At 49.5% G+C, this 23,000-nt stretch overlaps 2 protein-coding genes across 3 annotated transcripts in view; one reads left to right on the forward strand and one right to left on the reverse strand.

Moving 5' to 3' along the window:
* Nucleotides 1-5,172, forward strand: part of CCNJL (cyclin J like) — a 56,433-nt gene extending 51,261 nt beyond the window's left edge. For both annotated transcript variants that reach the window (XM_036846723.1, XM_036846721.1), the window contains exons 4-6: nucleotides 781-1,083; nucleotides 2,670-2,829; nucleotides 4,341-5,172. In XM_036846723.1, the coding sequence (XP_036702618.1) occupies nucleotides 781-1,083; nucleotides 2,670-2,829; nucleotides 4,341-4,764 (887 nt within the window). In that variant the 3' untranslated portion in view covers nucleotides 4,765-5,172. The remainder of the gene's footprint in view (nucleotides 1-780; nucleotides 1,084-2,669; nucleotides 2,830-4,340) is intronic.
* Nucleotides 5,173-12,800: 7,628 nt separating this feature from the next.
* On the reverse strand, nucleotides 12,801-18,909 carry FABP6 (fatty acid binding protein 6). Its single transcript, XM_036846726.1, has 4 exons — nucleotides 18,783-18,909; nucleotides 17,478-17,653; nucleotides 15,426-15,515; nucleotides 12,801-12,910 (listed from the first exon to the last, which is right to left on the reverse strand). The coding sequence occupies exons 1-4, from the start codon at nucleotides 18,847-18,849 to the stop codon at nucleotides 12,857-12,859; spliced, it is 387 nt and encodes a 128-aa protein (XP_036702621.1). The 5' UTR covers nucleotides 18,850-18,909; the 3' UTR covers nucleotides 12,801-12,856.
* Nucleotides 18,910-23,000: the final 4,091 nt, after the last annotated feature.

The following is a 23,000-nucleotide window of genomic DNA, read 5'->3' on the forward strand; positions in this document are numbered from 1 at the left end:
CAAATGGCAGGATTTCCTTCTTTTATGGCTGAATAATATCCCATTGTATATAAATACTATATTTTCTTATCCATTCGTCTGAAAGGGGACACTTAGGTTGTCTTGGCTGTCGTGAATAATGCTGCAGTGAACATAGGGGTGCAGAAACCTCTTCAAGGTCAAGTGCCGTTTTGGCTTTTGTCCCTTTCCTGTCTTCTCCTACTTACAGATCTTTCCTAGGCTCACATCCCAAGCAAACTGTGTCTGGGGGAATCCAAACTAAGAACCCATTGACAGAGTTTAAACTCAGTATTGAAGACACTGGGGAGCCACTGAAGTACTTGTCCACGTCTGGAGGGACAGGGCCAGATTTGCAAGGTCACCGTGACAATGGCCCCCTGACCAGTCCTGAGGCTGAATTAGTGAGGACCAGATGGGAGGGCCACCTTACTCCCCAGGCCCTTGCTGCTGTTGCTAACTGCTGTTGAGCACCTTCTGTGATCCTCATGCTGGTCTGAACATTTGGTGTGAGGTTTCCCATTGAATCTAACAAAAGCTTTAGGATGTATAAGTTCCATTTTACATGTGAAAGAACTGAGGCACAGAGAGGGTGAGACACCTTTCCATGACCACACAGCACAGCTGGAAGTGATGGCCCGGGGATTCGAGCCCAGGTGTGACAGATCTGGAATGTGTGCCTTTGGGCTTGCTCTCCTCCCTGCCAGCACCGTCCAGGTACTTTAAGGTGGGCTTTTACAGCAAGTGTTGTAAAAGTCCCAGTAACCTCTGCTTCTCCCTCAGGTAAGTTCGAGGATAGGGAAGACCACGTCCCCAAGCTGGAGCAGATAAACAGCACGAGGATCCTGAGCAGCCAGAACTTCTCCCTTACCAAGAAGGAGCTGTTGAGCACGGAGCTGCTGCTGCTGGAGGCCTTCAGCTGGAACCTCTGCCTGCCCACGCCCGCCCACTTCCTCGACTACTACCTCCTGGCCTCTGTCAGCCAGAAGGACCACCACTGCCACAGCTGGCCCACCACCTGCCCCCGCAAGACCAAAGAGTGCCTCAAGGAGTACGCCCACTACTTCCTAGAGGTCACCCTGCAAGGTGGGGCTGATGTCAGGGCCTGTCTGCCCTTCCCCACCCACCCAGGGGGGCCGGGGTCAGGGGCCCTGAGAGGCCTGCCCCAGGGAGTCCTTGCTGATGGGGGCCCATCCACCCAAATCACCAGATCACTCCACTTGGCAGGGATCAGCAGAGAAGGAGCGACGATTCGACCATGTGTGTGTTAGCAGTAACGTGTAGAAGAGAAGCAGCAGTTTGTATGCAGGCAGCTGGTAGCCTGTCTATTTACTCATCACCTGGTAGTTTTTCATACACTAATCTGGAGCACAATGCAAATCCACAAGTAGGTCACTCCGGAAGAGCTATCATCATACAGGTAGGGTGGGAGAGAGGATTATGTTTACATCTGCTTTAGCAGTAAACTTTTACCCTGTTTGGGGACTTTTATTTGAAGTGTCTAAAGATCTAGGTATTAAGTACAACACTAGGTCAGAAATACCGTTGATACAACCACGTGATAACCCACTGCAAACCAAATATCAATAATATCAGTAACAACATCAACAATTGTGATATCAAGCATTAAATGAGCACTTACTATATACCAGGCACCTTATTTTAGTGCTCTGCATGCGTTATCTCATTTGAACCTCACAGCGACTTCACATGAAAATCATTTGTGCTATTCTCATTTTACGAATCAGTTTCCTTAGTTGATACTCAAGATGTGAAGTAACTTACCCAAGGCCATTGCTGGAATTTGAACCTGGGGAGTCTGACTCTGACTGTGTCTGTAACCATACCACCCTGGCTAATTCATACTTTAACAGGCAAATGTTGAAATCATTGAAAGTCATAAACAGTTTAAGACAGCATAATAATGCGCTGATAACCAACCGTTCTTCATGAGAATTGTGGGAATTTCAACAGTTTGCTTTTGCACATAAGTAGTACCAGCTTTGCCATGTTGCCAGATATCAAAGTAGGACGTTAAGATTTCTCAGATCATCTCCCAGTGTGTACATGTACCAAAACATCACGCTGTACACCGTAAATATGTACAGGTTTTATTTGTCAATTATACATCAGTAAAGCTGGGGGGTGGGGAGGATTCCCCAGTAAACATAAGTCAAGTTCCAATTTTAGTTAAGAATATCAAACACTTACAGGCATTCATTCATTCGTTAGTTCTTTCAACAGATTCTTAGTGAGTGCCTACTGAGGTCCAGGCTTTGTTACTAAGTAGCCTTCAGTCATAACCTCAAAAAGAAGCCTTTGAAACAGTGTGTCGGTCACCCCTAACAGCCAAAGGAAGGAACAGGTGTTTGGCAGTTCTGCTTGTAGCCCATCAGCAAGCCCATTGCAGCCCCTGGAAGCCAGGGATGGTATTTTGAAAACTGCTGCTCTAGGCTGACATAAGAAATCCCAGACTGAGAGAGCCAAGGTGTTTTAAGATTCAAGAATGGAAATTCATGCTGTTTTAATTTTTCATCATGTGTGTGTGTGTTTGCGGGAGCAGTGAACAACCTTGGACCTAATCATTTGTCTACCAGTTCCCGGGGAGCACAAGGCAGGACTCCAGGACCAGCCTTTCTGATGCTGACTCTTTCTCCGTGATTCTCTTTCAGATCATATTTTCTACAAATTCCAGCCTTCTGTGGTGGCCGCAGCCTGCGTTGGGGCCTCTAGGATTTGCCTTCAGCTTTCTCCCTACTGGACCAGAGACCTGCAGAGGATCTCAAACTACTCCCTGGAACATCTCAGCACATGCATCGAAATCCTGCTGGTGTAAGTTCCTCTCCTGATCCTTTGTGTTTCGGAAATACCGAAGTTCCACTTGCTCATAAGGCCCACTTCAGGCGATTTCCTGGAGGCTTATGGTGGGCTGGTGGCTCATGGAAAGTGGACCGTGGTGACTCCTGACAGAATTGGGATTTGGGGAGTTGGTCCTTCCTATTTTGAGTAGCTTTGGGTTTGCAATTTTTAGGTCAAGAGTGCAGCAGAAGAAGGGCTCTGTGCACATCTTTCTGAGTGTCTGGGCTCTTTGACCCAGTGTATCAGTCAGTCTTCTGGGTGATTATATTGAGACACTCATTATGAGCTGCTTTCCTCAGACATGGCCACAAAGCTGACTCTTAGCCAGCTAAGCCCAGAGTGGCTTCACGTCAGGGGCCACAGCCTCCTTGCAAGGGTCCTTGGGAATCTTGGGGAGGAAGTGTTCAGTGTTTCAGAGAGGATGCTTAAAGGCGTCATAGGCACAACACCCTGAAACTGATATCGGAAGCAAAAGAGCTCAGTAGTGACTGCAGGGAGGAGGACAGAGAGGACAGAAAGCCCTCGCCTGGCTGCACCTGGTCTCTCTTCCACCCAACGGCTGGTGGCATCTCCTGGATGCTGGCCCCACTGACCACGGGGCCAGGCCCCTGAAGAGCCGCCTCTCAGCCTCCTGGTGCAGCTGCCTTTGTCCCATTCCTCTGGAATCAGTCCTGCTCCCTAACCCTTGTTTTAGAATCCGTGCCTTTTAGAAGGTGCCCAAAGCCGGAGAACACGGTCTAGCCTGAGTGAGGATGGGCGCCCCTGGGTACTGAGCCACCAGCCCTGCCTCTCCCCCAAGGCTGTCCCTCTGGGGTAGCTCCCTGCTCAGACCTGCTGCAGCCTCCACCTGTTCCTTTCTTACCGAAGCCTCTAATTGATTTGTTTTCCCAAAAAGATTTACTACGGGAAGCTTTTTTTTGAGATGGCAAAAAACCTGTTCCATCCCCCTTTTCAGATGGAGACACTTAGGTCCCTGGGGGCAACCTGCTTGAAATCTGCTAGCTTAGCCGGGGATGGAGCTGGCTGGAAGTGCCTTGAAGGCAGAGGTTGTGCTCACCTAAGCTCCGGGAGCTCTGCCCTCTCAGGGCAGGCGCTGTGCCCAGCGCGGGGATGCAGGGATGAGCAAAAGCAGATGGGTGCTCCCTCTCGAAGCTCGAACTCTGCACGAGGGACCAGGTAGTGAGCGGAAGTTATCACCTGCGGTGTTGACCGCCAAGGTGGGGCAGTGCAGAGGGGCTGCGGGGACAGCTAGGCTAGTCTTGAGGGGTCAGAAGAGGGTTTTTGTAGGAAGCAGATCCAAGCTGAGATCTGAGGCCTGAGGTTAGTCAGAGAACAGCTGAGGCAGTGCTTCAGGCAGTGAGCCCAGGCTGGGAGAGGCCCAGCAGTCACAGCACATGGGTCTCCTGGCATCCCCCTCAGCAAGGCAGGTGTCTGGTGCTGGAGCCTCTGACCTCCCAAGTCTCACCCAAGTCCTTTCCTTTCAGAGCTTACGACAACATCCTCAAGGATGCCGTCGCGGTCAAGAGCCAGGCCTTGGCGATGGTGCCCGGCACGCCCCCAGCCCCCACCCAGGTGCTGTTCCAGCCACCCGCCTACCCCGGCCTCGGCCAGCCGACAGCGATGGCCCTGGCCCAGTTCCAGACCCCCGTGCAGGACCTGTGCGTGGCCTATCGGGACTCGCTGCAGGCCCACCACTCGGGGACCCTGCTCTCAGGGGGCAGCGGCTCATCCCTCCATGCCCTGTACCCCACCCTCCAGCCCCTGGACGTGTGTCCCGTGCCGCTGCCCGCGTCCCTCAGCATGCACATGGCCATTGCAGCTGAGCCCAGACACTGCCTCGCCGCCACCTACGGGAGCAGCTACTTCAGCGGGAGCCACGCGTTCCCTGCGGGCTGTTTCGACAGATAGGGCACCTTTAGCCACGCAGGGAGGCCTTGGAGATCTGGGCAGAGGAAGAGGGCGCTGACGAAGGGAGCTCAGCCCAGTGAGGCGCCTGGGAGGCTGTCCCCGCAGAGCCTCAGGACCCTTGAACGGAGAGGGTGCATGCTCTTTTTAAATAAAACCGACCCAGGGCAAAACAGGCAGTGACATACCTCACGCAAGAGCATTGCTCTGGAAAACGTCTTCCACGTGTGGCTGGGATGCAAGGGGACGGCTCAGTGGCCACCCCCTGGAGAGGGGCCCAGCAGGTCGAGAAGGACCTGGGAAGAGGCCAGGAGACTGGGGACTGGATGCAGACCAGCAGTTCACGAGCACGTCCAGGTTTTAGCATCAAAGACTCCTTTCTTCTTTGCCGATGGCAGCTACACCACTGAAAAGGGGGCAGCCTGCTGTGTCTCCAGACCCCCGGTAGATGCTATCTGGGGTGCTGTTCTTCCCCTGGCTCCATCCACAGGGGCCTGTGTGTGTGTTCATGCCCGAGCGTCTGCCTTCCGAGGCACAGTGGGCAGCTGTCTTGTTGCTTTGCTGTGGAACCTAAAACCCTCTTCAGCCTTCTAGATATTTCACATGCTGCTGCTTCCCGAAGTGACCTAGCTTTCTGTTCAGTAAGATGTCTTGTTTACATGCTGTATCAGGGATTTTGTGATACTTGAAAAGTCCTTAGGAGAAAAATGATGGTGATCGCCACACTGCCTGTCCCACGCGAGGGCTGTAGGTTTTTAACCCGGCTTGGGTCGGACCTGTGGTAAACCACAGAGCTTCCTTTGCAAAAGCGTATGGTTGGGGAGAACCACTTTCCAGGCTTCTTGGTTCCGGAAGATTCCACGTCTTGGATGCTCTGTTCACCTGTAGAACTTCGATAACCACCCAGAGGAGAAAGGTTGTTGAAAAGTAGACAAAGATTTAAACCCAGCACCGCTCACCTCCTTCCACCGCATGCATCTCCTGCTTGAGGTTAAACCCAGCCTCAGCCTCAAGTTTGGCTCAGAGCAGAGGCTCATAATGTGGGATGTATGCCTGATGCCAACTGGCTTTGGGGATTTGGGGGCGTGCAGGGTCTGTTACACGACTGACAGCCAGTGACAGGATGGATCAAAAGCCAGTATTTGGGTCTCTGCAGTGAGAGGGCTCTCAGGAAGACTCTTGGAAGCATGTGCAATATGTTTTTATTCTGACTCACGGCTTGTGCTCAGCGTGTTTTATTTTTTGGTTGGTTTAGGGTCAGAGGTCACATTATTCACCCCCTAGGACTGGGAGGTGCAGAGAACCACGAAAGCGGTTTTGGGTTTGTTTTTTTTTTGAGAAGAACCCATCTTAGTTCTCTTGACTTGGTTGCCAGTCTAGGAGACTGGCAGGGGGACTGCCAGGAGTCGAATCTGAAGGCGGTTTTCAGAGCAGATGGGAGCCTCAGCATGGAAGCTGAGTAAAGAAGCGCCTGGACGCGGGCGGCGCGGGGCCGCTTTGTCACACCAGCATAGATAGGAAAGTGCACATTCATTTGTTGTTTTCTCTTTTTCTTTTGCCAACCTCCTATTTATGTGCAACTGGTTTGGATTCCAAGTTACTGTGTTTGTCTTGTCTGGGGCTGGGCGCTTGGGAGGGTCCGTCCGTCCGTGTCGTCACCCCCCCAGTAGAACCTCACAGCCAGCCCAGCCCCTAAAAAAAGTGGTCCCACAATAAACACATCACCTGCTCGTGGCCTCTCTCTGGGTTCTCTTCCTGGCCTTCTCTCAGCCAGCCCTTCCTCCCTCTCCCACGTCAGCCTCTGGGGATGGGCACCCACACTGGTGCCAAGAGGTTGTGGGCTTGGTGACAGCAAGACGGGCTCCTGCCCTCTGAGCTGGAGCTGGGCCTCCCTGGGACATGGGCTGGGCAGCGGGAGTGAGTGAGGCTTGACATCCCAGCTCTGAATCGGGTGGGGTTCTCCAGAAAAACAGAACCCATTATGGAGGTAGTGAGAGTGATTTAGTTTAAGGAAATAGGCTAAACATCACAAATGCCTGGATTAGGGTCAGGGTTAGGGTTCCACTTCCTCATACCCTCTGGGTTCAAAGTCCATCTCTCCAAAGCCATCCATTCTGTCATCTGAATGCTCCTCTCTCTTAATCCCTTATATCAGTGATTCTCAGCAGGGCTCATTTGTGCCCTCCAGGGGACTTTTGGCAATGTCTGGACATATTTTTGGTCATCACAATTGGGAGAGGGACGTGGTTGGCATTCAGTGGGTAGAAGCCAGGGATGTTGCTCAACATCCTACAATGCACAGGACAGCCCTCACACTAAAGAATGGACTGGCCCCAAACGACCGCCGTGCCGTGGTTGAAAAACCTCAGCCCACAAGGTCACCTTCCAAAGAGGTCTCTGTCATCCCCCAGGTCTCTTTCCTTAACCCTTTTGTTTTCATCATAGCTGTTAAATCAACTGGAATGATCTTGTTAGTTTGTTTACTGGGTTTGAAGGCTGTGCCCTAAACCACCTGCAGCCAATAGAATATATAGCTGCCTGGTGATCGTGGCACTAATCACCCAGCTGACGTTTATTAAGCGTTTGCTGTTTATACAGCACTCTGCTAAGGAATTTGCTCATATTATTTCCTATAATCATCCTAGTAACCCTACAAGGCAGCTGTACCTTACAGATCAGAAAACAGGGCCACAGAGAAGTTCTTTGCCTAAAGACAGTGTGGTGAAGGAAGGAGGCACAGTTCAAACCCAGGCAGCCTGGAGCTGCCCCGCTGCCCTGAGATGCCTCAGTCGAGTTTTGAATAAGTGCAAGGCTCCAGCTGGCCATCCTGCTCACCTGGTGAAGAAGACATGACAGAATAATGGATATGGGTTCGCAAAAGAGTGGCCAGGCATTCGTGCTGCTGATTGACGGGGTCGAGGGGGTTCTCAGAGTGTGCTCAGCAGCAGACAAGAGTACAGAAACATAGCTTTTGCACAGCTGCCACAGGCTAACGTGATTTACGGCTCCGTCTGCCTGCCCCCAACAGGCTCTGATGTGGGAGGGGTTCCCCCAGCCCCATCTGTGAAGGTGAAGATCTGGGACCAGGCTTGGGGCTTCCCCAGAGCATCCCCTGGGAGGGACCCCACCTCTGGGCTGCCTCTGGTCATCCCTGGCACCAAGTTCCTGGGAAAGAATCTTACCAACCTCATTAACCTCATTCTCTGTTCCTCAGGGAAGCCATTTGTGACGAATTTCAGCAGAAAGGCCATAGCGTTTGGCAGGCGTCTCAAATCCAAAGGCCCACCAGGACCAGGCAGGTAACATAGTGAGTGAATCAGCTGGATGACTGAGACAGCGTGAGGTGATGGGGACTGATGAAACCAGTGTGTCCCCTGTAGGGGGTGTGGCTTCTGTTCAGCTCTGGCTAATTACAGCCTTTCAGGGATGTAAGCCTTATGTTGCCACAACTTCAGATTTTCAGAGAAACTGGAAATCTGCACTTGCTAGGAAATCTAATTTTTCATGATTTAAAAAAAATTTTTTTTTAAATTGCAATGCAATAGAAAACCAATAAAACACACTGCAGGTTAAGGTGGTTCTTAGGCTGGAAGCTTGCAGCTTCTAGCATATGGACAAGAACGTTAGTCCGAGAGGTGGAAGGTGCGAGTCTGTCTGCTCTTAGCTAGATGACCTTGAGAAAAGCTTCTTCTCCACTCTGAACTTGCCTTCTCATTTGTAAGGTGAGAAAGCTGTCAGCCTGGGCTGCACTTCAGGTTTATGATAAGAAAGCACGGAATATGGGGCATCATTATTCAGCAGTGAGTTCTGTGACAAATATTGTAGATGAGTGGGCCTCTCCCTTTTGAGGAGAGGCCCAGATGAGCCCCAGAGCTTCACCGCCCCCCATCCCAGCTCTAGCTTTAAAGGAGAAAGAACTCAAGTGGTCAGCCATCTGCTGGCCCAGCTCAGACCAATGTTTCAGACCCTGCCCTTACCAGAGCCACAGCAGGCAGTATATACTGGAGTCAGACCTTCTGCTACTCCCTAGCTGTGTGGACGAGGGCCGGTCAGTCCCCTGTTCTAGATCTCAGTTTTTCATCTGCAAAATGGAAGGGTTGGGACTGGAATGGTCTCCAAGGTCACAGCTGGCTGGGGAGCACTTCAGAACAGTGACATCTCCCTGGTCTTCGTACCCAAAGTGTCCTGTTCCGCAGGTCTGCAGTGGGGCCTCGGCTATCCTTTTAATAGGACCCCCCAGGAGATGCACATGCACAGCCAGGTTTGGCCACATCTCTCTGCTCTAGAAGCTCTGACCTAGTGTGTTCCCAGTCACGCCCGTAGAACCTCCAAGAAGGGCCCTGTTTAGTGAGCACTTACTATGTTCCACGCCCTGTACTTGACACTTTCCTCATGGTCTCTTATTTCCCCTGCTCTTCTTTTGTCCTCATGACAACATCATTATCACCATTTTCCAGAAGACGATACTGAGGTTCAGAGAGGCCCAAGGTCTCACCATGGGCAAGCAGTGTGGACTCAGTTTTGCACTTAGATATGCCGGACTGAGGAGCCTGGTGGCCTCCTCATTGCCCCCCCAGAGGAAACACACACCCACACCATGGCCCAATCACTTGGGATTTCACTGCTCACCCCCTGCCCCACCCCCAGCATACAAACACCTCTTGGTATCCTTGGGGGCCACAGGTGTGTGGTGCAACGCCACCTAGTGGTAGTCTTTAAAGATGCTTTGAGAAGCCCCCATTTCACCAGATGAGCCTGGCAGGAGGGAAATGGTTGCTAGAGATGACTTCCAAGGGTCAGGGTGAAGGGCACCTGAACTGAGCAGGGAGTTGCTACCGCACCTTGAACGGCACAGCAAAATGGTGAAGCACCTCTAACTTTATGGAGGCCACTAGCGTGGATTTTTACCTTTTACCCTTGCAACTCCTCTGTCACCCGGGAAGGGAAGGTCTTATTAGCCTATTTTACACATGGACAAGACAAGATGCCAAGAAATACTGCAGCGTGCCCATGTGCCTTACAGGTGAGTGGAGGGGGCACTCCTAACGCTTTCATCACACTGGCTTGAGAATGACAGTGCTGATAATGGAGATGATGGTGGTCGCGGTCGCAGTGGCTAGTATTTAATTTGTAACATGACGACTCTATTAGGTAAGTGCAGTTGTTTTCCCCACTGACGAGGTAGGAAACTGAGGCTCAGAGAAATGGATGAACTTACCCCAAGGTGACACAGCTTCTAGGTGGTAGAAGAGGGATTTGAACCCTGGCAATGTGACTCCAGAGTCGAAGCTCTTAACCACTGTCCCTTCTACTGGCTGAGGAAGCCTCTTTTCCAAGATGCCAGCAACATGGACACTTCACCCCATCTCACCTTACTCCACTTACCCCCATAAGCTGGAATGAGAAACTGTAGCCTCCATCAGCCAGTGATGCCCAGCCCTTCATTAATCTGCTGTGTGACCTTAGACAAATTTCTTCCCCTCTCTGAGCCTTGGTTTCTATATCTGTGGAATACAGAGTTTAAACTAGTTGAGCTCTGAGGTCCTTCTATTCCATGAATCTGTGACTCTGTAACACTGGCTGCAGTGTTTGAATTTGTCCTTGAATCGGTTACCAAAGTATAAACAATCTCTCTTCCCCCTCAGCTCTTTCTTTCTTTTCTACTCTTCTCCCTTCCTTCTCTCTCTCTCAATTTTCAGCCTAATTATGGTTACCTCTCTGTTATTTAGAGACTTATTATCTAAGCTCATTATGAGTAATTATTCAGTCTGGAGGGGAAACAGCAACACTGCTAGTTTAATTTAATGCTTACCTAGTTCACTTAATTAGCAATAAGTCTTGGCAAAATGATGGAATTCACAGGGTCCTGGCTTGGTGGGTGGGTGCGGGAGGCTGAGTGCTGTCTTTGGAAAGCAACAAGTTTCAGGGCACAACGTGGGGGGAGGCGAGGACTGAGCTGCCAGTGAGTTGGGCTGTGCTGTCTGTCCAAGCTGAGGCTGGCCCCTGAGAGTGAAAGGCCGTAGATTACACAGGCTGCAAGGACCTGAGGTCAGGTAGCACTCATTAAGCACCTGCTGTGTGCCAGACCCTTCGCAAGGTGTCGGGCAAACCTTATTTCTAATACCCCATATGTGGGACTTGTATATTCAAGATAATTTAGATAATTCAACTCTCTTTGTAGTATATATTTCTGGTATACAGTATTATAATTCAACTTTGCAGTATATTTGTATACTTAGTATATTTGTATATACTTTGCAGTATATTTGTATACACTGAAAAGTGATCAGCACCACATGTTTAGGTACCATCCATGACCACCATACAGTTGACCCCCTTAACCATTTCACCCACCCCCTGCTAACCTCCTTCCCTTCTGGTAATCACTAATCTGTTCTCTGCATCTATGAGTTTGTTTTGTTTTATTTTGAAATCATACGATATTTGTCTTTCTCCATCTGACTTACTTCACGTAACATAATACTTTCAAGGTCCATCTGTGTTGTCACAAATGGCAGGATTTCATTCTTTTTTTATGGGTGAATAGTATTCCAGTGTGTGTGTGTGTGTGTGTGTGTGTGTGTGTGTGTGTGTGAGAGAGAGAGAGAGAGAGAGAGAGAGAGAGACATCTTCTTTATCCATTCATCCACTGATGGACACTTAGATAATTCAGCTCTTATAGTGAGTGCATTCTTCTCTTTTCAAGGAGTCCTGCAGGATTTTTGATTAGGGAAGGAGAGAGTTTCCCATTTGATACTACTGGCTCTTGTAAGGTTCTTACCCTTTTCACTAAGGGAGGCCTCAGAGTCATGGCTTTGGCAGCAGAACCCAGCTAGAAGTCAACATTGTCCAGCTTTGACTTTTTTTAATAGTCTTAGTCTATTTATGGCAAATGATGTTGGCTTTCCATGTATAGAAGTGATATAAAGTTTCCATTGTAGTAAAAATAAGTGAGTTGCCATAGAGAAAAATATGGGGTAAAAAGAAGTCAGGGTGGGGACTTCCCTGGCTGTCCAGTGGTTAAGACTCCATGCTTCCACTGCAGGGGGCACAGGTTTGATCCCTGGTCAGGAACTAAAGATTCTGCATGCTGCATGGCGCGGCCAAAAAAAGTAATAAAATAGAAGTTAGAGTGGTACCCAGATGGGGAACACTCCCAAGGAGAGAGGAGAATGAAAAAAAGCCCATCAGGATTAGAGATTATCTAGCCGCAGGACAGGCAGACCTCCCTCCTCCTCTTCCATGCCCTGGACCGACGCCATAATCAGGCAGGGATGTCTGCTCAGTCCAGATGCTGCCTCAGAATCCTTCCTGATGCAGGGCTCCAGGCACCTACCAGGGGATCAGAGTGACCCTTCTGACCACCTTTCCCAGCCCACTGCAGCTTCTCCAAGTTTCTCCCAGGCCCCCGTGTCTAAGCCCTACTCTGACAGCTCGCTTCCTGCCTGGCACTCCCATAAGCCCTTTGCCATCTCATAGACTCCCATTTCTCCTCAGTCCCTCATTGGTCCTCCTGGCCCCCTCCTGTACCAGCAGGTAAACTGAGACCCAAAGGAACGACTCCACAGCAGATTGGCAGAGAGCCACGGCCATGCTGAAATACCTTCCCTGGCTAAGCCCTGGCGGGTGCATCCCAGTGTCCGTGCAGCCTCGGGGCCCAGCAGTGGGGGGCCCTTCCCCGGAAATGCCAGTCCTGCCCGCCCCCTTCTGATACACCTTCCTGTGGCCCATCTGAGAGTCAGTGTGCCACCCCTCCGAGGTGATGTTTGTCTCTTGAAAGGATGGTCTCCATGCAGAGTGTGGGTGGCAGGCTGGGGCGAGGGGTCCCCAGAAGTGTGCCCACCGTGCATGCTGAGCACCGCCTTTGCCCTCTCCCCGGGGCCAGGGGTCTTCCGTCCATACCCGTCTCCCTCTGCCATGACACAGGTCCCACAGAGATCTCAGGGCCAAGGTGTGGCCTTTCCCACCCCCACCAGCCAGAACTGCCCCAAGACGCCAGAGAACAAAGACAGAGGTTCTGGAACGAGCAGAATATCTGTTGTTACATCAGCTTTATCGGTGGCTTTGCGGCCCCCGCGGAGCCCTGCCTACTAGCTCAGGCCAGCCTCTTGCTCACGCGCTCGTAGGACACACCTTCAACGGTGGAGACCTGGAAGAAGCAGCAGGAACAGGGGGTGTCAGTGCAGGGGCCCCAAGGTGACCATGGGGCCCAGAGAAGGTAGACCAGCCTCCAGTCCCAGCCCTGAGTGGGAGTGAGCCTGCTGCACTGCTTCTCTGGGCCTCAGTTTCCCAATTTGTTACAGGACTCATTGTGTGGACTCTATGTGGCCAAAGTGCTAACAGATGTTGGCGTAATGTGGCTTTTCGTGGGATAACCTTCCACCCGTCTGTCCATTTCAGTTCACCCATGCCAGGCACATCCCCACAACACCGTGCTTGTCCCCATTGTACAGATGAGAAAACTGAAGGTTAGAGAAATCAGTCACCCCTCTAAGGCTGAGGGGCCATGCTCACCCTCTGCACCATTTAGCATTTATGGGGCCCCTGTGCTCGGTGATGGGAAGGTACAGTTCCTGTCCTCAGGAAGTGTAAGCTTTCATGGAAGAGGCTGCAAGAGGATACTGTTCAGCCAAGGCCCACTGTGTGTGGTGCCCTGGGCTCAAGGCCAAGACACGCTGTGTTGGGATGTGTGCATAGCATCAGTTGGTCCAGATCCCCAGCAGAGGAAAGCAGCTTTCTTGTGAGGAGGGGCGGGTGGCAAATGGAGTTTGGTGGAAGCAGTTTTGTCAAAGGGCAGCAGTGTGAAGTGATGTGTGATTTGCATATGGGATGGATGGAAGATGAAGTGGAGGGGGAGGCCGGGGAGGAGGCTGGGGCACGGTCTAGAGGAGAGGTGATGAGAGGAGGGGTGCTGGTGGTGGGTGGAGACGGGAGGAGGGGTGCTTGCAAAAAGCACCCATGTTGGTGGAGAAGAAGGGAGGTATCCAGAATGATGCTGGGCCTCCGGAGATGGGAGATCTGCAACCAAGACGGCTTGTCTCTGGTGCCTAGTCTGTGTGCGTGTGCATTTGTGTGTGTGCATGCCTGCGCCTGCCTACGTGTGTGCGTGCGCGTGCACGTGCGTGTGTGTGTATAATGGCCCTGAACTCTGGGCTCTGCTTACACCATATAGGCTCCATGGTCAGGCGCCTCTAGGAATTAGGAAGCGGGTTTGTTCCATTTGGGAGGATCAGTTCAGTTGGGCACAAATGTGCTCCATTCTCCTGCCCTGTGTTCTCCCTGCACTCCTCACAGGCTGGGGAGCTTTGCCTCTAGCTTTCATCAGATTCTCCAAGAGGTCGATTTCCATCCAGAAAAAAATGTATAGTCACTTATGTCACACACACGCATATATATATATATATATATATATATATATATATATATATATATATATGTATGTATATATATGTGTGTGTATATATATACACACACACATACACATAGATATATTTTTAAAACACTGTACATCTATTTATTTTTAGATTTTTTTTTTTTTAACTAAAATGAAGGGGAGGAAGACCTATTGGCCTAGGAAGAGCAGGCAGAGAATTTAGAAGTCAGCTAATGCGATCTGCTTCCACCACAAAATAGCTGTGTGGCCTTGGGCAAGTTACTTGTGTCTCTGAGACTCTATGGCTTCTCTGTAAAATGGGAGTAATGGGAGGGCACTGAGCCTCTTGGGCCACGTGCTCCTTTTCTCTAGACTGGGCTTGAGATGAGGAAGACAAGGAAACAAGGGAGAGATTGAGAGACAGAGAGAGAGGACAGGGAGAGGCAAACCCTGCTTCCCGCATCACTTCCCTTCTGGAGAGGCTTGGGGAGGACAGACCAGACCTCCCCCAGGGGACTGTAGCCCAGGACACAGGCTCACGAAGGGGGAATGACATGCAGAAACGCCTTCCTTTTCCTCTTAACCTCACACCGTTTCTTTCACCTGGGGAAAACTCTGGAGCCCCAGGGAGAAGAGATGGATGTGAGATGCGGGCCTTCTAGGGCAGCACCTCCAACCTGTGTTTACAGAGAATGGCATGTGGGAGGGGTCAGTCCACAGGTGTGTGAGTTGTCCCTGTCAGCGTTTCAAAAAATGTTTAATTAGTTGGCAGCGTTTGCTAGACTGGAAATTTCACTTGGAAGTGCCAATTTCCAGCTTCTCTTGAAACACCAAAAGATCTAGCAGCAAGGGCCTGAAGTCCCTTGTGGAAGTGGAATGGAGTGATGGCTACCCTTGCAGGGCCCACCCAGACTCCCCACTTCATTCACACTCTGGGAAGGGTCCGGACGTGTGTCCCTGAGGTGGCCGAGTGTGGGCACTGGAGTCAGACTGCCCAGAGCCAAATCCCTGATCTGTCAAAAAAGCTCTGTGCCCTCCGGCCAATCACTTAGCCATCCCGTGTCTCAGTTTCCTCACCTGCAAAATGGGGATAAAAATCCTTACCTAACAGGGTGATTGTGAAGGTCAAATGAGGTCACATGCACCCAGTGCTCAGCACAGAGCCTGGCCCATGGTTGGGCGGGGGGGTTGCCCATAAAACCAGCTGCCCAGAGGACCACCTCTTGGGGCCCGTGGCTGGGGGCAGAAAAGCATTCTCATCAATTTTGCCGGGAACGAGCGGGACACTCACCTCCACCAGCTTGCCATCCGTGATCTCCGCGGTGTACTTGTAGTGGGGGAAGTTCACCACCACCTTCCCACCCTCCATCTGCACAGTGGCCTGGAAGAGAAGCAAAACACAGAGTTGCAGAGCACCCCCCAAACACAGGCCCGCCCCTCAGGGATGAAGGGCCTGCTTGCAGCCTCAGCAATCCCCCTTCAGGAATTAATTTGCCCTATAGACATCTGATTACATATATCCAAAGATGTAGATAACCTGTGCAAGTCACTGAACCTTTCTGTGCCTCGTTTTTGTTTGTTTGTTTGTTTATTTATCTATTTATTTTTGGCTGCATTGGGTCTTCGTTGCTGCGCATGGGCTTTCTCTAGTTGTGGCGAGCAGGGGCTACTCTTCGTTGCGGTGCGCGGGCTTCTCATTGCGGTGGCTTCTCTTGTTGCGGAGCACGGGCTCTAGGCGTGTGGGCTTCAGTAGTTGTTGCGCACGGGCTTAGTTGCTCCGCAGCATGTGGGACCATCCCAGACCAGGGCTCGAACCCGTGGCCCCTGCATTGGTAGGCAGATTCTTAACCACTGTGCCACCAGGGAAGTCCCTGTGCCTCGGTTTTCTCATCTCTAAAATAGAGGTAGTAACTGTACCTACTTCCTGGAGTTATGGCGAGGATTAAATGATTTACTATGATATATATAAAGTGCTTAGAGCAGTGCCTGGCTTGGTGTTGAGCACCCCTTGTTAACTATGGAGTCAGTTATGATCATTATTAGAATGATGCTGGTGTCATCCAAGGGTGTTGATTGCAGCATTGTTTGTAATAGTGAACAACCTAAATATCCAACCTGCATTATCCACTGGTAAATAACCTAAAAATCTATTCATGAGGGAGTGGTAAATGATAGCATTTCCATACTATAGGATACTGTACCACCATTAAAAAAGAAGAGGCAAGTCAATATGTGCTGACACAGAAAGACATCTGTGAGAAGTTGTTAAATTTTTAAAATACCCAAGTGGCAGAATATGAATATTATGACTACGTATCCTCCACCTTGGCAGCCTGGAAGCCTGAAGGAGCAAAGTACTCTCTTGGCCAGGGTTGGGGGCTACAGAGGAGAATGGGTGGAAGACCTGGGGGACCAGTCTGGGTAGGAAGGGACAAACAACCACCTTTCAATTCTTTGCTACCCAAGACTGCAGTTTCAAACCCAGATGAGTCTGGTTCTAGGGCCTGGGCGATTAATCTCTAGGCCACACTGGAGGCAGCATAAAAATGTGGTTATGGAGGCTTCCCTGGTGGTGCAGTGCTTAAGAATCCACCTGCCAATGCAGGGGACACGGGTTCGAGCCCTGGTTTGGGAAGATCCCACATGGCACGGAGCAACTAAGCCTGTGTGCAACAACTACTGAGCCTGCGCTCTAGAGCCCGTGAGCCACAACTGCTGAAGCCCATGGGCCACAACTACCGAAGCCCGCACGCCTAGAGCCCATGCTCCGCAACAAGAGAAGCCACCGCAATGAGAAGCCCGTGCACTGCAACGAAGAGTGGCCCCTGCTTGCCGCAACTAGAGAGAGCTCGCATGCAGCAATGAAGACCCAATGCAGCCAAAAATAAATAAATAAAATAAATAAATTAAAAAAAAATGTGGTTATGCTCTCTGGAACCAGACTGCCTGGTTATGCAGGCCCGCCCCTGCTGTGGAATCCAGGCAGCTATTTAATCCTATGACTCAGCCCAACTCCCCCATCTGTAAAATGGGGCAGTAATTGTAGCGGCCTCATGGGCTTACCTGCATTAAGATGTGTGACAGATCCAGCAAGTGTCTGGGATATATGTGTGAAGGATTCAGCAAATGTTAACAATTTTTACTATCATTGTAGTGTCCATTATTGGCGGTAGCGTTAAAAACTAGGAGAGGCTAAATTGCCAAGTAACTCAAGCTCTTAAAGCTGGAGGCTAGACTCGAGAAGAAGCCTCAGCTCGGGGAGCAGCCCCTGGGGACATGGTGGGGACCAAGAAGTCAGCCAGAGTCCTGGGGAAGGAGGGAGGGGTGGCTAGCTGCCTCTCACCTTGAACTTCTTGCCCATCACGGTCTCCATGTCGCACTCTTTGCCGATGGTGAAATTGTTGGTAATGGAGGGGCCCCCAGAGTAGTTCTGGGACCAGGTGAAGTTCTGCCCGTCCTGCTGCACCTCTGAGATGATCTTGAGGTTGCGACCCTTTTCAATCCTGTCGCTGGGGAGCCCTGGGCCAGGGGACAAGCAGAGTGGCCATGTAAGAGCTGCCTACGACTTGTGGCTTTGGGCACGAGCTTGCCTCCCCTACGGCAGGCTAGCCTGACAGTCGAGCACAAGCCCCATGTCGTGAGCCATGTGGCTTGGGCAAGTCACTATCTCTCCCAGCCTCAGTGTTTTCATCTGAAAAATGGGGATAATAAGGCCCATTTCACAGGGCTGTTGCAAGGATTAAATTACAGTGATTGTGTCTGGTAAAACTCCTGGCATATAGTTAAGAATAAATAATAGCTGCTCTTCTGATAGTAGTAGAACAGAAATTTGCCAACCTCACAAATTTCTAAAATGAATGAGACCTTCAAGACTGTCTTGAAATGCTCTTGTTTTACAGATAAAGATTCCCACATCTAGACTGTTGTAGGTGAAGCCAAGTCACTGTTCCTTCAGGGCCAGTCCCAGTAACTGACTCAGAAGGGCTCTTGCCTTCCCAAGGCCCCAGGGCACACGGATCCCGCTCTTGGGGCCCGTTTCCTACCAGGAGGTAGTAGGCCCTGGTCCCCTGGGGCTGTCCTCAAGCTAGACAACTGCACTGCCTCACACTTAGGTAGCACACCAAGATTTCTGCAGGATTGTCAAGTCCACTGTCTCTTTGGTTCCTTACAACCAGTGCTGCAAATCGAACAGTCAGAAGAGTGGGGTCTTTGATCTCCACCCACAGTGCCTAGCGCTGTAAGAGGCCCCTGTTTGCTCAGTGACTGAGTGAACGAGTGGCTTGTCAAACCTGATCTCTGTGCTCCCACCCCTTGGTCACCTCTCCCCAGGCAGGATGTGGTGACACCACTCATCATCTCATCCTCGGGCCCAGGGGGTCTAATGACATCTGCCACTGATGCACAGTGTGACCTTGGGCAAGTCTTGCTGAGGTGCCCCATCAGTAACAGTGGGTTGGCCGTGCGTGTAGCAAGCATTCAGTAAAGGTTTGAATGAATAAGCCCATCAACTCTCCACCTCACCCATTACTAGCTGTGTGACCTTGCACGAGTCCCTCAACTTCTCTGAGCCTCGTAGATTTTGGGTTCCCTGTGCAGAGCTGGCCGTGACAGCCCAGCCCCAGGAAGGTGCTCTCAGGAGCTCACTCACCCAGGCGCTTCATGAACTCGTCATAGTTCTTCTCACTCTCGATCTCATACTTGCCGGTGAAGGCCATGCTGCGGCGAGCTGGAGGCTCAGGAACAGAAGGATGAGGAGGAAGGGCTGCGGTGCTGAGGGGTCTGGTGCCTCAGCTTATAAACCCTCCCAGATGCTGAGGCTCAGCCCCAAAGTCACCCCACTTCTCCTTCCCGCCCCTGAAGAGGAAGCACTTGCAATTTTATGGTGTAGGCAGGCAGCAGAAACCTGAGGTTATTCACCCTGGGGACTCGTTGGCTGGAATCCCATTGCCATGGGCAAGGCCAGGGCCAGCTCTGCCACAGGGTTTGAGGTGTCATCCACCTCTGCCCAGCCCTCCCTCCATCCATGCTCCCATCTTCCCTCATTTACTCAGTCACCCCTGCATTCATCGACCAAAGTGCCTGGGGCACCTCATTTTGGGGCCAGCACTGAGGAAACAGTGAGACATACCCCCTTCCCAAAAGAGCCTCCAGTCTGGTCCAGGGGCAGAACACACCTGCAGAGAACCGCTGTGCAAGCAGGATGGGATGTGTCCCGAGAGACATGCAGATCTGGGGCCTGGGGCCTAGGGAAGGAGCGATGGTGTCCAGCTGGCTGGTGTAGCTTTGCATAAGAGATGGCATTTAGAGGGGTGGGATAGGGAGGGTGGGAGGGAGACACAAAAAAAAAAAAAAAAAAAAAAGATGGCATTTAATACAGGTCTTGAAGGAATTTGGATGTTTACAGAAGTGGTAAGGTTGGAAGAGACTGAGAATGTAGGCAGATAACATTCTAAGTTGAGGGAACAGTGTGATGAAGGTGGGAAGGGCCACAGTGAAAGGAAACAATGAGTTGTCTGCAGCAAAGAGCACTTGAAGGAGAATAGGCACGAGATGGGTGCAGATGGTGTGAGCAAAGGGAAGCAGCTGCCCGAGGGTCCAGGGAGCCGATCAGAGGAGGCAGTGCCAGGTGCGCTGAAGACCTGCTATGTGCCAGGCGTGGGCTGGGAGCGTGGTGAATTTCACTCGATTCCAGCTTCACCACTGGGAGGGCTAGGAATTCAGCCCCCACTTCCTGTCCCTGTTCTGATTCTGGCACCACTTCACATTAAGGACTCCCATCTCCTCAGTGATAACTCCTGCCCTGCCTGTTTTGTGGGACTGCTCTCTGGATCAAAGCGATTGGCCATGCAAGTATGAAGCACTTACAAAGGCCGTCACTCTTATTATTATTAATTAAGGAAAGTTTTGCATCTGTCTCCTTTTCCAGAGTGGGCTCTCCAAGAATCCCCATCATTGCTATCCAAAGCAGAATTCACCACAGTTGCTAACCCCCCAGACCTGGGACTGAGTGGTTTCTGAACTGATGAAACCAGCTTTGCCACGTTTTGCCAGTCTGCAATCTCCAATCTTAGAATTCCTCACCCCAGCCAGGTGTCTCACTTTAAAAAAACAAAAAACCACACACCCACACTCCCCTCACCCACACCTCATCGTGGATTTTCTGATGCTGAATTATATATATTAAAATTTCATAATTCAGAGCAAGTGACAGTTCTGGCAGAGATGGCCCTTGATAACAGTCGGTAGCTATCCTTCTAGACTTTTAAATGCACACCTATACTTTCTTCTATAAATAAGATTATATTGTTCTGTCTCTTCTTTTGTATGTAATGATGTAAGTACACGTGTATATCATTCCATAAGGGTATATCATACATATTCTATGGTATGTATGTTTCATAATTTATGTAACTATTGCTGGGTCTTTAGGTTGTTCCCAGTCTTTTTCTATTATAAATAAATCTGAGATAAACATTCTCATTCACACCTCTTGGTGTACATGTCAGATTATTTACTGAGATTATTTGCTAAGGATAAATTCCTAGACATGCAATTCCTGGAACCAAAGGGGTTTTGTATCTAAAGTTATATATAAACTTATATATAAGTTATATCTATACCCTAATGCCTTTCTCAGAGGCTAGAACAGTTTACACTCCCACCTGGAGCATATGAGAATTTCCCCTCATTGATAATAATGATGAAATAACAATGACAATAATAGCTAACACTTATTGAATATTTATCATGCATTGGGCATGATGCTGAGTGCTCTATATGAATTATATCATTTAATCTTCCAAACAACTCTACGAAGTAGGTGCCATTATTGTCCCCATTTTGCCAAGGAGGAAACTTGAGGTTCAGAGAAGTTAAGTAACTTGCTAAAAGTCACAGAGCCCCTGTGTATAGTTCATATTTACTACCAAGGCAACTTTCATCATCATTTAAACAGATTTCCAAAAGTCCTCCATAATCCCATTACCCTAACACTATAACTATTTTTACTTTTTTTATTGTCTTCCTGCCTCTTTCATTCATCTCTCTCCTCTCTCATCCTTGCTTTCTTTCCCACAACTCTAATTATAGCAGGTATATAATAGCCATAGTCACTATATAATGCAATATTCCATTCTCTTTTTCTTTGCTCGGTATTAGTTTGTAAACACAGTCCCATGTTTCTATTAAGCTGCCATGTTTATTGTTAGATATGGCTGCATAATGTTTGCTGTTGGACTTTTAGGGGGAGCCCAGGTTACCCCATTAAATGAGAAGCCACAGTGAGCTTCTTTATATGTAGAGAATTTTTTTAAAGTATTTCCTTGAGCTAAAGCCCCAGGATGGGATTACAAAGTTACGGGATCTGGAACATTCTTACAGCTCTTAATATGTTTTGCCATGTTGAGACTGAATTGGTTTAGCCCCAGATTGCCTGGGTGCTGAAGTTCTTGGAACTCAGAATTTAGAACTTCTTTAGTTCTTTTCCCCCAAACATCCTGCTTCCCAACATCATGAATTGTGCCACCTTGAGATTCTCTTTCTTTCCTCTTTAAACAATCTTTATGGAGGAAAGGGTTTTTAATTTTCTGTTTATAAAAGCAATAGATGTTCATAGTAGATACTTTGGGAGGAACAAAGAACAAATAAACTAAAAGCTGCCTATAATCCCACCATGGGGTCTTGTTTTTCAGTTGTAAAATTAATACATACTCAGTGTTTAAGAAGACAAAAGCTCAAAGCTGGGTAAAGTAAAGGTGAAAGCCCCACACCCCTACATCTCCTTTTCCAGAGCAGTTGCGCTTTAATTCAGTATATAACCTTCTGGACATTTCCCACATGCACACAAACTTATTTGTGCTTATCCTTTTTTTTTTTTTTTCTGTTCTTCTTAACAAAAATGAAATCCAAAGACACTGTTTTGTCTTGCTTTTTTCCCCACTTAGCAGTATATCATAGACATTAATGGATTTTATTTCTTCATGGAAACTGAAAACTATCCCATTAATTATTAAAAGGGACTTTCCAAATGGAGAAATCCACTAGTAAAAAACATGTCATACCGGTCTGGGCATGGGGAAACAATAGAGCATTTGCCATCTCCCTGTAATTTCACAGAAGTATGGGATGTAGGTTCGATGTAAGATGGTTAAGGAGGCTAGGGAAGGCTAGCCTCCCTTGGGAGGCTAGGGAGGCTTAGGGAAAGGGGTGTAGTCTCCTGAAATCCCCTGGGGTCTCTAGGCTCGGAGGAGGTGTGCCCTTTGCAGAATCTCACCTTTATGCCTTGGCCTGCCTAGAATGACTGCTCAATTTTCACCCGTCTTTCCAAATTTGAATTGTCTTTCCAACTCCACCTCCTCCCGGGAGTCTTCTCTGATTACTCCAACCTGTAGATTGTCCTTTACAGGAATCCCCCAGGTGTATACCAGCTGCTTGTAATTGCTCAGGGGGAAACCTGGGCTTTTGAGTCACAGTATTAGCCCTGAGACTTCAGACACATAATCTTTATTCATTCAAAAAATACTGAGTACCTACTATTCACTAGATTCTGGAACTACCAAGTATCTGTCCTCAAATCTTGTGAGAGATCCAGCCTAGTAAACAGGCAATTGTAACACGGTGTGATAACTGAGATAAAGTCTGTAACATTGGGGTACTGTGGGAAAACAGGGGCATCACCCTGATCACCTCTTAAGGGTCAGGGAAGGCGGATGTGAGAGAGATTGGCAAATAAGCCAAAGCCTTAATTTACTTATTATTAAATGGGGATAAAAATACCTGTCTTCCAGGATTTTAGTGAGGTTAAATCAGAGTATATAAATAAAGGGCTTAGCATAGGATCTAGTATTTTGTAGGTGCTCATTGAATG

Source organism: Balaenoptera musculus, chromosome 3, assembly GCF_009873245.2.
Source record: "Balaenoptera musculus isolate JJ_BM4_2016_0621 chromosome 3, mBalMus1.pri.v3, whole genome shotgun sequence".
Classification (NCBI taxonomy): Eukaryota; Metazoa; Chordata; class Mammalia; order Artiodactyla; family Balaenopteridae; genus Balaenoptera; species Balaenoptera musculus.